The 13,257-nt window shown below is 30.8% G+C and overlaps 1 protein-coding gene across 1 annotated transcript in view; it reads right to left on the reverse strand.

Annotated features, from left to right (window-relative positions):
• ryr2a (ryanodine receptor 2a (cardiac)) overlaps positions 1–13,257 on the reverse strand; it is a 392,644-nt gene that overhangs the window by 90,442 nt on the left and 288,945 nt on the right. The window contains exon 88 of the mRNA XM_041973182.1: positions 1,774–1,847. Within this exon, the coding sequence (XP_041829116.1) occupies positions 1,774–1,847 (74 nt within the window). The remainder of the gene's footprint in view (positions 1–1,773; positions 1,848–13,257) is intronic.

Consider the following 13,257-nt stretch of genomic DNA (forward strand, 5'->3'; position numbering starts at 1 on the left):
CTAGTAAATTCATGTTCTTGTTAAACACTTCCATGACCAACTTTCCTGCCCTTCTAAAAGATTCCCTGCCTGAGGTCCAAAGCTGCCTCCACTGGAACCCGTCTGCCCGCTTACCAGCCCGCCTGGATCCCTGAACGTCAACCATCTACAGCTCCATCCAACCCATCCTTAATAAATCTGGTAAACCTGCCTTGCTGGATAACGCTTTTCCTGGGGTCCAACTTTCTTTGTGACAGGAAGTTCATCACCCGACAGTCATGAAGACCAAGTCCTTCACATTAAAAGCTAGGGCTTAGTTTGCTTGGAAAGTCTGGAACATTTGGGGACGTGGAACTAAATAAACTCTGATGTGGATGAAAGGTGCTGATTCTAGTCCTCATACAATCGTAGGTCTGGGTTTGCTTCAACTGAACCACATGCAGGATGATTCAGATTCAGAAAACAGGTAGGCTGTTCTTGTCCTTAAGAGTTAAACCTCTGAACCAGCAGACAAAGGAAAATGTTGAGATGCTTTTAACAAACGAAAAATAAAAGTTCTTTAAAATGTTCTTTTAAAATTTAAAACTGACATTAAAATAGTTCAGTGTCATCAGATGGATTCTCTGGTGGCCTCTCTTAACCACAGACTCAGTATTGACATCGAACCTGAGCCAAGAATGTATGAATCAACAGTTTGGACAACTTAACTGTAGATGTACCAGTTTTCTTCTTCGTTATATGAGAAACCATGTTACACATGTCCACCAAAGCAAAAATATGCATCAGTTGTTATATAATTGCATCGCTGCCATCTGAATCGTAACTGAATCGAACAATGATGTGCCTGTATGTGATGGGCCTTCTCAGCCTAACCATGTACGCTTTCGTCAGACTTCTATCATCCAGTCCCATAAACAGCACAACATGAGGGTCAACAGCAGAATCAGCTGTTTAACAGAGACGTTTTTCATATTCACAAACCACATATTCACCTCTGCTGCTCATCCCACACACACATTTTCCTTCCAGATGAGGCTCCATTTAAAAAGGAAATAAACAGATTTTCCAGCAGCATCAGATTTATAAAGAAATAATCCACCAGACACTCGTTTACTGACTGGTTCTAATCAGTTTAGTAAATACTCTTTCCTTATTTGCTTCAGCTGAGCTGCTTTTGATGAGTGATGTCAGCACACTAACATGATTAACTCATGAGAACACACAGAACACGTTCTGTGTGTGTAGACGTTTTGACATCAAGGTTTAAAATTTGTTTAAAAAGAAGTAACTGCTGCACCTATTATAACCTACTAATACATATTACCTTTAAAATCGGGTGTATTCTTACATTCACTAATCTACCAGAGGGAAAATGATTCTAAATCTTTAAAGCATCATTTTGGAACATGTGGTGATTTGGTACAGAGGATGTAACGTCATGTTCGTCTGGACGGTCACACTTGATAAAAGACGGGAAGAGAAGTGATGTTCAACTGCCAACATCTTTGAGTAAAAGTTAAAAGAATGATGTGATGATAAACTGGACAAAGAAGAGGGAGGAACAGACAGAGGCCATAGATTAAGTTTCTTTTGATATACTCTTACGACGCTTGAAAGGACATTACAGAATTATTTCTGTACCTGGAAAAACGACTATTTTAATATTAACAAGTACGTATTTAACAATCCCCCAAATGAGGTGACAGCAATTTTTGACAGGAGACATTTTCTCAGCATTCCTTGTATTTCTAGAGTCATAAGAAAAAAAGCAGAGTTGATATGAATGAGGCTTACCTGACCCCTCCTCCGTCACCATTCCAAGCCCCTCGGCTTTATTCTGCCTCTCAAATGCATTTAAGTCCAGAACACTGAAACAAAGCAAAGATCATCATCAACAGCAGCAGCTCTGCCTCATCCATTCATACAGCCCAGAACTGATGATCCAACCACATCTCAGAACAGATTAAAATATTGCTGTTGGTCAACAGGCAAAGAATTACACAGCAGCACCAGAAAAACTGCGCAGAAAGCAAAAGCACTTTTATTTTCTTTATCCAGTCCCCAGATAGAGCTTCACTGTCAGCACGCCAACATCCTACATTTTAATAATGTCCCCACGTGTGATGTTTATTTCAACCAGTGGTCCTAATATCTGCTCTGGCTTCTCAGAGTCCAAAAACAACCATGTCAAGTTGATCATAGATCCTAAATGCTTCATAAAGACGAATTATGGCCTTGTTGGGTTGATGATAGATCCCAAATCCTCTATAGGATGAATTACAGCCACGTCGGGTTGATCGTAGATCCTTAATCCTCCATAGGGTGAATTATGGTGCTAAATTTTATTTTAATTTGTCTTGGAATGTATCACGTGTATGACCTTAATCAAAAACATCTAACTGCAGCTTTGTTCCTGCTAAGCGAGGAAGGTCTACATGTGCAGTGTATCTACAAGGTCACAAGAGGAAGGAGGAGTGAAACTGACAAGGAGTTTTGAACAACGCTTGTGTCTGCAGTAGAAAGAACATGTTGTATTTTGTTGTAAGGGGAATTTCTTGAAGTGAACAGAGTTTAAGTCTTACAACAGAAGGTCCGTGCTCTGTATGTATGTGTCTGATTTGCAGAAGTTGTAGAAAATAGGAAACCAGTACCTCGGATGGAGCCGAAGCAGACAGCCGAGCCTGACAGCAGAAGATGCAGAAAAATCTACCCAGCAACAACTGACAGGTTAGCATAGCCTCCAATCACTGTCTAGCTTAAGAAAGACTTTTAAGCTGAAGTTGGGGAAGTGTGGAGAGTTCTGTATGCATGCGAAGGGCAGAACTCCTCCTGTAAGCAGAGAGGTCTTAGCTAAGAAGAGAAATCAGAATTCTGAGCGCAGTTCCAGTTATTTGTTAAATAAATTAATTTGAGAGAAGTTGTTTGTTCTCACTGACCAAATCAAACGAACGTGCGTGGAAAACTACAGGTAAAAAAAGTATTGTGTAAAAGTACCTGATCTTTATTACTGGTTTTACATTTTTAAGGTTTTCTTTAACACTGGCCACATCAGGTTAGTGTTAATTTTATCAGCCATTTTAGTCTCAGTTTTAGTCCAGTTTTAATCGCGCTTATTAGTTTTTATCACATTTAGTCAACCTCATCTCGTTTTTATTTAGTCAAGTTTTAGTCGACTATAAGTCGAGCATTTTAATTTTTAATTTAGTCCAAAACATAATTTTATTTGTCTAGTTTTAGTCAGAACAATCATTTTAGTTAGTAGAACATTGTTAGTAGTATAATTCATTGTTAGTAGTTAGTAGAACATTGTTAGTAGTATATTACATTGTTAGTAGTTAGTAGTACATTGTTAGTAGTTAGTAGAACATTGTTAGTAGTATATTACATTGTTAGTAGTTAGTAGAACATTGTTAGTAGTTAGTAGAACATTGTTAGTAGTATATTACATTGTTAGTAGTTAGTAGAACATTGTTAGTAGTATATTACATTGTTAGTAGTTAGTAGAACATTGTTAGTAGTTAGTAGAACATTGTTAGTAGTATATTACATTGTTAGTAGTTAGTAGAACATTGTTAGTAGTATATTACATTGTTAGTAGTTAGTAGAACATTGTTAGTAGTTTATTACATTGTTAGTAGTTAGTAGAACATTGTTAGTAGTATATTACATTGTTAGTAGTTAGTAGAACATTGTTAGTAGTTAGTAGAACATTGTTAGTAGTATATTACATTGTTAGTAGTTAGTAGTACATTGTTAGTAGTTAGTAGAACATTGTTAGTAGTATATTACATTGTTAGTAGTTAGTAGAACATTGTTAGTAGTTAGTAGAACATTGTTAGTAGTATATTACATTGTTAGTAGTAAGTAGTTAGTAGAACATTGTTAGTAGTATATTACATTGTTAGTAGTTAGTAGAACATTGTTAGTAGTATATTACATTGTTAGAAGTATATTACATTGTTAGTAGTTAGTAGTACATCGTTAGTAGTATATGACGTTGTTAGTAGTTAGTGGTACATTGTTAGTAGTATATTACATTGTTAGTAGTTAGTAGTACATTGTTAGTAATTTATTACATTGTTAGTAGTTAGTAGAACATTGTTAGTAATTTATTACATTGTTAGTAGTTAGTAGAACATTGTTAGTAGTATATTACATTGTTAGTAGTTAGTAGAACATTGTTAGTAATTTATTACATTGTTAGTAGTTAGTAGAACATTGTTAGTAGTATATTACATTGTTAGTAGTTAGTAGTACATCGTTAGTAGTATATGACGTTTTTAGTAGTTAGTGGTACATTGTTAGTAGTATATTACATTGTTAGTAGTTAATAGAACATTGTTAGTAGTATATTAAATTGTTAGTAGTTAATAGAATGAGGGATCTAAGCATAGCATTTTATGATACACACTCAAGATTTACCATATAAGGTTCTCTGTCCTATAGACTGGATTCACACACGAACATGTCTTCTACGCACACGAACATCCTATATACAAACTCTATGATTGGAGGATACAGGACTGAGGAATTCTCTTTGTTTAAACCATATATAAGACAGAACTTTACATCAGGTCTTTGGGTCTTCGTTCTGGTTTTGGGACCTCCAGATTTTACTGCAGAAATCTGTTTTAATGTCTGAACTTTTGTAATAAACTTCTTTTTATTATTCAAGTCAGCGTCCAGAGACATTTTTGCCTGAGATTCAACTTTTCCACATCTCCTTATCAAGATACATCAAAGCTGGCGTCACGAACAGGATGTTGTTACATGGCAACATTGAAGCTTCCATATGAAGTTCTCACAGTTCAAAAGGCAGAGGAGTCGGAACAGGTTCAGTCTAATGTTATTCCTGAGACGAGAAAGAAGAGGGAGCTAGCACAATTTCACAATTTGGAATCTTATCATTGGAGAATAAGCTTGGCAGAGAAGTGGGGAATTGGTATTTTTCCATGGTATGGAGTGACATTTCTAGCAGACCATATTGATAATATTACTTACACCCTACAAGGTTTTGCCAATGAAACTATCAGAGGATTTGAATATTTATCTAATACACAGAAGAGTCATAGACTGACACTGTTGAAACACGACATGGCTCTAGACTACATTCTGGCTAAACAAGGTGGCCTGTGTGTGGCTTTGAATTTAACAGGCGATGCTTGTTATACATTGATTCCAGATAATTCTGATAACATGACTAGTGTTGTAGATGCTTTAAAACTCATAAGAGATGCCTTTGGACCGTCAGAAGGATCTGGATGGTCTGCAAATGCTTGGTTGCAAGATAAACTGGGTCCAGTAGGAGCTGTAGTAGTACAGATTCTGGTAGCAACACTTTTGGCGTTGTCTGTTATGTTTTGTTTTTGTACTCTATTACTGACCTTTGCTAAGGCTATGATATTAAGATGGATAGGTGTAGTAATGCCTGGTGATCAAGTTCAGATGCCACTGTTACGAAGGACTGATGAGAATGAAATAATAAGGGAAGGTGACCTTTTTGAAAGATATCCATTCTGATTTTTACTTTTACCACATATAGTATATTTGTGTGTTTCACTACTCTTTACTATTAGTTTTCCTTTGCATTTTAGTTGGAATACTCAAGTAGGGACTTAGATATGTTATTCTTACTCAATTATCGTCTATACTCAACTTCACCTATGTTATTCCTCATTTTTATGCTTAAAATATTTTTGATTCAACCTGTTATTATGACAAAGATACTGGTCATTGTTCTTTTTCTCTCTTCTCAGTACACATGGGGACAACCACCTGGTGGGTGGCTAGTTATTCAGAAGCCCCAACATTCTGAGTGGACTCAAAAATACATATAAGGACACTAAACATGGACAGTGAACCCTGAATGCCAATGCGATGACATCTGCTGACTGAAACATCATCATCATATCAGTCTACCCATCTGGAGGTTTCGGAGCCATATATTTTTTATTTGCTTTATTTTGCTTCAATATTTCATTATGTACTGTATTAATCTGAATATTATTCTGAATTTGTTGTGATGTTATGTGTGCTATTGCTATGCATTTACTTTTTAGGTAGATATAGAAGGGGTTTAGCATTAGGCGAATAGATAATACTCTGTGACTCTTATTATGTAGATACATATGGGTGACCTCGAGTGCTTATTTTTTATTTCGGGAGGTGAGAAATGCTAGGCAGGATTTAGGCCCGGAGGGGTCCGATGGGTCGACTAGCCTCTTTTGGGCGTTTTATTATTTCTTTTGGGGCTCTCATATGTGTTTATTTAATTTGAGTCTTATGTAGTTCGTTTTTTTTTTCGGGCCTGTTAATTCCAGTCCCGAAGGGGGGAATTATGAGGGATCTAAGCATAGCATTTTATGATACACACTCAAGATTTACCATATAAGGTTCTCTGTCCTATAGACTGGATTCACACACGAACATGTCTTCTACGCACACGAACATCCTATATACAAACTCTATGATTGGAGGATACAGGACTGAGGAATTCTCTTTGTTTAAACCATATATAAGACAGAACTTTACATCAGGTCTTTGGGTCTTCGTTCTGGTTTTGGGACCTCCAGATTTTACTGCAGAAATCTGTTTTGATGTCTGAACTTTTGTAATAAACTTCTTTTTATTATTCAAGTCAGCGTCCAGAGACATTTTTGCCTGAGATTCAACTTTTCCACATCTCCTTATCAAGATACATCAAGAACATTGTTAGTGGTTAGTAGAACATTGTTAGTAGTTAGTAGTACATTGTTTGTTGTATATCACATAGTTAGTAGTATATTACATTGTTAGTAGTTAATAGAACATTGTTAGTAGTATATTACATTGTTAGTTGTTAGTAGTACATTTTTCGTAGTATATTACATTGTTTGTAGTTAGTAGAACATTGTTAGTAGTATAATACATTGTTAGTGGTTAGTAGAACATTGTTAGTAGTTAGTAGTACATTGTGTGTTGTATATCACATAGTTAGTAGTATATTACATTGTTAGTAGTTAATAGTACATTGTTAGTAGTATATTACATTGTTAGTAGTTAGTAATACATTGTTAGTAGTATATTACATTGTTAGTAGTTAGTAGAATATTGTTAGTTGTTGTAGAATATTGTTAGTAGTATGTTACATTGTTAGTAGTTAGTAGAACATTGTTAGTAGTATATTACATTGTTAGTAGTTAGTAATACATTGTTAGTAGTATATTACATTGTTAGTAGTTAGTAGAATATTGTTAGTTGTTGTAGAATATTGTTAGTAGTATATTACATTGTTAGTAGTTACTAGTACATTGTTAGTAATTTATTACATTGTTAGTAGTTAGTAGAACATTGTTAGTAGTATATTACATTGTTAGTAGTATATTACATTGTTAGTAGTTAGTAGTACATCGTTAGTAGTATATGACGTTGTTAGTAGTTAGTGGTACATTGTTAGTAGTATATTACATTGTTAGTAGTTAGTAGAACATTGTTAGTAGTATATTACATTGTTAGTAGTTAGTAGTACATCGTTAGTAGTATATGACGTTTTTAGTAGTTAGTGGTACATTGTTAGTAGTATATTACATTGTTAGTAGTTAATAGAACATTGTTAGTAGTTAGTAGAACATTGTTAGTAGTATATTACATTGTTAGTGGTTAGTAGTACATTGTTAGTAATTTATTACATTGTTAGTAGTTAGTAGAACATTGTTAGTAGTATATTACATTGTTAGTAGTTAGTAGTACATTGTTTGTTGAATGTCACATGGTTAGTAGTATATTACATAGTTAGTAGTTAGTAGAACATTGTTAGTAGTATATTACATTGTTAGTAGTTACTAGTACATTGTTAGTAATTTATTACATTGTTAGTAGTTAGTAGAACATTGTTAGTAGTATATTACATTGTTAGTAGTTAGTAGTACATTGTTTGTTGAATATCACATGGCTAGTAGTATATTACATTGTTAGTAGATAGTACAACACTGTTAGTAGTATATTACATTGTTAGTAGTTAGTAGAACATTGTTAGTAGTATATTACATTGTTAGTAGTTACTAGTACATTGTTAGTAGTTAATAGTACATTGTTAGTAGTATATTATATTGTTAGTAGTTAGTAATACATTGTTAGTACTATATTACATTGTTAGTGGTTAGTAGAACATTGTTAGTAGTATATTACATTGTTAGTAGTTAGTAGAACATTCTAAGTAGTATATTACATTGTTAGTAGTTAATAGAACATTGTTGGTAGTTAGTAGGATATTGTTAGTAGTTTATTACTTTGTTAATAGTTACTAGAATATTGTTAGTAGCATATTACATCATTAGTATTATATTACATTGCTAGTAGTATATTACATTGTTAGTAGTATATTACATTGTTAGTAGTATATTACATTGTTAGTAGTATTTTACATTGTTAGTAGAACATTGTTAGTAGTATATTACATTGTTAGTAGTTAGTAGAACATTGTTAGTAATTAGTAGAATATTGCTAGTAGTGTATTACATTGTTAGTAGTATTTTACATTGTTAGTAATTAGTAGAATATTGTTAGTAGTATATTACATTGTTAGTAGTATTTCACATTGTTAGAGTCAGTTAGTAGTTAGTAGAACATTGTTACTGTTATATTACATTATTAGTAGTTAGTAGAATTTTGATAGTAGTTAGTAGAACATTGTTAGTAGTATATTGCATTGTTAGTAGTTAGTAGAACATTGTTATCAGTATATTACATTGTTAGTAGTTTGTAGAACATTGTTAGTAGTATATTACATCGTTAGTAGTTAGTATAACATTGTTAGTAGTATATTACATTGTTAGTGGTTAGTAGAACATTGTTAGTAGTTAGTAGTACATTGTTTGTTGTATATCACATAGTTAGTGGTATATTACATTGTTAGTAGTTAGTAGAACATGGTTAGTAGTATATTCCATTGTTAGTAGTTAGTAGTACATTGTTTGTTGTATATGACATAGTTAGTGGCATATTACATTGTTAGCAGTTAATAGTACATTGTTAGTAGTATATTACATTGTTAGTAGTTAGCAATACATTGTTAGTAGTATATTACTTTGTTAGTAGTTAGTAGAACATTGTTAATAATATATTACATTGTTAATGGTTACTAGAATATTGTTAGTAGCATATTACATCTTTAGTAGTGTATTACATTGTTAGTAGTATATTACATTGTTAGTAGTTAGTAGAATATTGTTAGTAGTATATTACATTTTTAGTAGTTAGTAGAACATTGTTAGTAGTATATTCCATTGTTAGTAGTATATTACATTGTTAGTAGTTAGTGGAATATTGTTAGTAGTATATTACATTGTTAGTGGTTAGTAGAACATTGTTAGTAGTACATTGTTTGTTGTATATCACATAGTTAGTAGTATATTACATTGTTAGTAGTTAGTAGAACATTGTTAGTAGTATATTACATTGTTAGTAGTTAACAGAACATTGTTAGTAGTATATTAAATTGTTAGTAGTTAATAGAACATTGTTAGTAGTTAGTAGAATATTGTTAGTAGCATATTACATTGTTAGTGGTTAGTAGAACATTGTTAGTAGTTAGCAGTACATTGTTTGTTGTATATCACATAGTTAGTAGTATATTACATTGTTAGTAGTTAGTAGAACATTGTTAGTAGTATATTACATTGTTAGTTGTTAGTAGAACATTGTTAGTAGTATATTACATTGTTAGTAGTTAGTAGAACATTGTTAGTAGTATATTACATTGTTAGTAGTTACTAGAACATTGTTAGTAGTATATTACATTGATAGTAGTTAATAGAACATTCTTAGTAGCATATTACATTGTTAGTAGTTAATAGAACAGTGTTAGTAGTTAGTAGAATATTGTTAGTAGCATATTACATTGTTAGTGGTTAGTAGAACATTGTTAGTAGTTAGTAGTACATTGTTTGTTGTATATCACACAGTTAGTAGTATATTACATTGTTAGTAGTTAATAGTACATTGTTAGTAGTGTATTACATTGTTAGTTGTTAGTAGAACATTGTTAGTAGTTAGTAGTACATTGTTTGTTGTATATCACATAGTTAGTAGTATATTATATAGTTAGTAGTTAGTAATACATTGTTAGTAGTATATTACATTGTTAGTAGTTCGTGGAACATTGTTAGTAGTATATTACATTGTTAGTAGTTAATAGAACATTGTTAGTAGTATATTACATTGTTAGTAGTATATTACATTGTTAGTAGTTAGTAGAACATTGTTAGTAGTTAGTAGAACATTGTTAGTAGTATATTACATTGTTAGTAGTTAGTAGTACATAATTAGTAGTTAGTAGAACATAGTTAGTAGTTGGTAGTATATTGTTAGTAGTTAGTAGAACATTGTTAGTAGTATATTACATTGTTAGTAGTTAGTAGAACATTGTTAGTAGTTAGTAGAACATTGTTAGTAGTATATTACATTGTTTGTAGTTAGTAGAACATTGTTAGTAGTATATTACATTGTTAGTAGTATATTACATTGTTAGTAGTTAGTAGAACATTGTTAGTAGTATATTACATTGTTAGTAGTATATTACATTGTTAGTAGTTAGTACAACATTGTTAGTAGTATATTACATTGTTACTAATTAGTAGTACATTGTTAGTAGTTAGTAGAACATTGTTAGTAGTATATTACATTGTTAGTAGTTAGTAGAACATTGTTAGTAGTATATTACATTGTTAGTAGTTAGTAGAATATTGCTAGTAGTATATTACATTGTTAATAGTTAATAGAACATTGTTAGCAGTATATTCCATTGTTAGTAGTATATTACATTGTTAGTAGTTAGTGGAATATTGTTAGTAGTATATTACATTTTTAGTAGTTAGTAGAACATTGTTAGTAGTATATTACATTGTTAGTAGTTACTAGAACATTGTTAGTAGTATATTACATTGATACTAGTTAATGGAACATTGTTAGTAGTATATTACATTGTTAGTAGTTAATAGAACAGTGTTAGTAGATAGTAGAATATTGTTAGTAGCATATTACATTGTTAGTGGTTAGTAGAACATTGTTAGTAGTTAGTAGTACATTGTTTGTTGTATATCACATAGTTAGCAGTATATTACATTGTTAGTAGTTAATAGTACATTGTTAGTTTTGTATTACATTGTTAGTTGTTAGTAGAACATTGTTAGTAGTTAGTAGTACATTGTTTGTTGTATATGACATAGTTAGTAGTATATTATATAGTTAGTAGTTAGTAATACATTGTTAGTAGTATATTACATTGTTAGTAGTTAGTAGAACATTGTTAGTAGTATATTACATTGTTAGTAGTTAATAGAACATTGTTAGTAGTATATTACATTGTTAGTAGTATATTACATTGTTAGTAGTTAGTAGAACATTGTTAGTAGTATATTACATTGTTAGTAGTTAGTAGAATATTGTTAGTAGTATATTACATTGTTAGTAGTATATTACATTGTTAGTAGTTAGTAGAACATCGTTAGTAGTATATTACATTGTTATTAGTTAGTAGAATTTTGTTAGTAGTTAGTAGAACATTGTTAGTAGTATATTACATTGTTAGTAGTTAGTAGAATATTGCTAGTAGTATATTACATTGTTAGTAGTTAATAGAACATCGTTAGTAGTATATTACATTGTTATTAGTTAGTAGAATTTTGTTAGTATTTAGTAGAACATTGTTAGTAGTATATTACATTGTTAGTAGTTAGTAGAACATTGTTAGTAGTATATTACATTGTTACTAATTAGAAGTACATTGTTAGTAGTTAGTAGAACATTGTTAGTAGTTAGTAGAACATTGTTAGTAGTATATTACATTGTTAGTAGTTAGTAGAACATTGTTAGTAGTATATTACATTGTTAGTAGTATATTACATTGTTAGTAGTTAGTAGAACATTGTTAGTAGTATATTACATTGTTAGTAGTCAGTAGAACATTGTTAGTAGTATATTACATTGTTACTAATTAGTAGTACATTGTTAGTAGTTAGTAGAACATTGTTAGTAGTTAGTAGAACATTGTTAGTAGGATATTACAATGTTAGTAGTTAGTAGAACATTGTTAGTAGTATATTACATTGTTAGTAGTTAGTAATACATTGTTAGTAGTATATTACATTGTTAGTAGTTAGTAGAATATTGCTAGTAGTATATTACATTGTTAGTAGTTAATAGAACATTGTTAGTAGTATATTCTATTGTTAGTAGTATATTACATTGTTAGTAGTTAGTAGAATATTGTTAGTAGTATATTACATTTTTAGTAGTTAGTAGAACATTGTTAGTAGTATATTCCATTGTTAGTAGTATATTACATTGTTAGTAGTTAGTGGAATATTGTTAGTAGTATATTACATTGTTAGTGGTTAGTGGAACATTGTTAGTAGTACATTGTTTGTTGTATATCACATAGTTAGTAGTATATTACATTGTTAGTAGTTAGTAGAACATTGTTAGTAGTATATTACATTGTTAGTAGTTAACAGAACATTGTTAGTAGTATATTAAATTGTTAGTAGTTAATAGAACATTGTTAGTAGTTAGTAGAATATTGTTAGTAGCATATTACATTGTTAGTGGTTAGTGGAACATTGTTAGTAGTTAGTAGTACATTGTTTGTTGTATATCACATAGTTAGTAGTATATTACATTGTTAGTAGTTAGTAGAACATTGTTAGTAGTATATTACATTGTTAGTTGTTAGTAGAACATTGTTAGTAGTATATTACATTGTTAGTAGTTAGTAGAACATTGTTAGTAGTATATTACATTGTTAGTAGTTAGTAGAACATTGTTAGTAGTATATTACATTGTTAGTAGTTACTAGAACATTGTTAGTAGTATATTACATTGTTAGTAGTTAATAGAACATTGTTAGTAGTATATTACATTGTTAGTAGTTAATAGAACAGTGTTAGTAGTTAGTAGAATATTGTTAGTAGCAGATTACATTGTTAGTGGTTAGTAGAACATTGTTAGTAGTTAGTAGTACATTGTTTGTTGTATATCACATAGTTAGTAGTATATTACATTGTTAGTAGTTAATAGTACATTGTTAGTAGTGTATTAAATTGTTAGTTGTTAGTAGAACATTGTTAGTAGTTAGTAGTACATTGTTTGTTGTATATCACATAGTTAGTAGTTAGTAGAACATTGTTAGTAGTATATTACATTGTTAGTAGTTAATAAAACATTGTTAGTAGTATATTACATTGTTAGTAGTTAGTAGAACATTGTTAGTAGTATATTACATTGTTAGTAGTTAGTAGAATA

The sequence above is a fragment of the Melanotaenia boesemani genome, chromosome 21, assembly GCF_017639745.1.
Source record: "Melanotaenia boesemani isolate fMelBoe1 chromosome 21, fMelBoe1.pri, whole genome shotgun sequence".
NCBI lineage: Eukaryota > Metazoa > Chordata > Actinopteri > Atheriniformes > Melanotaeniidae > Melanotaenia > Melanotaenia boesemani.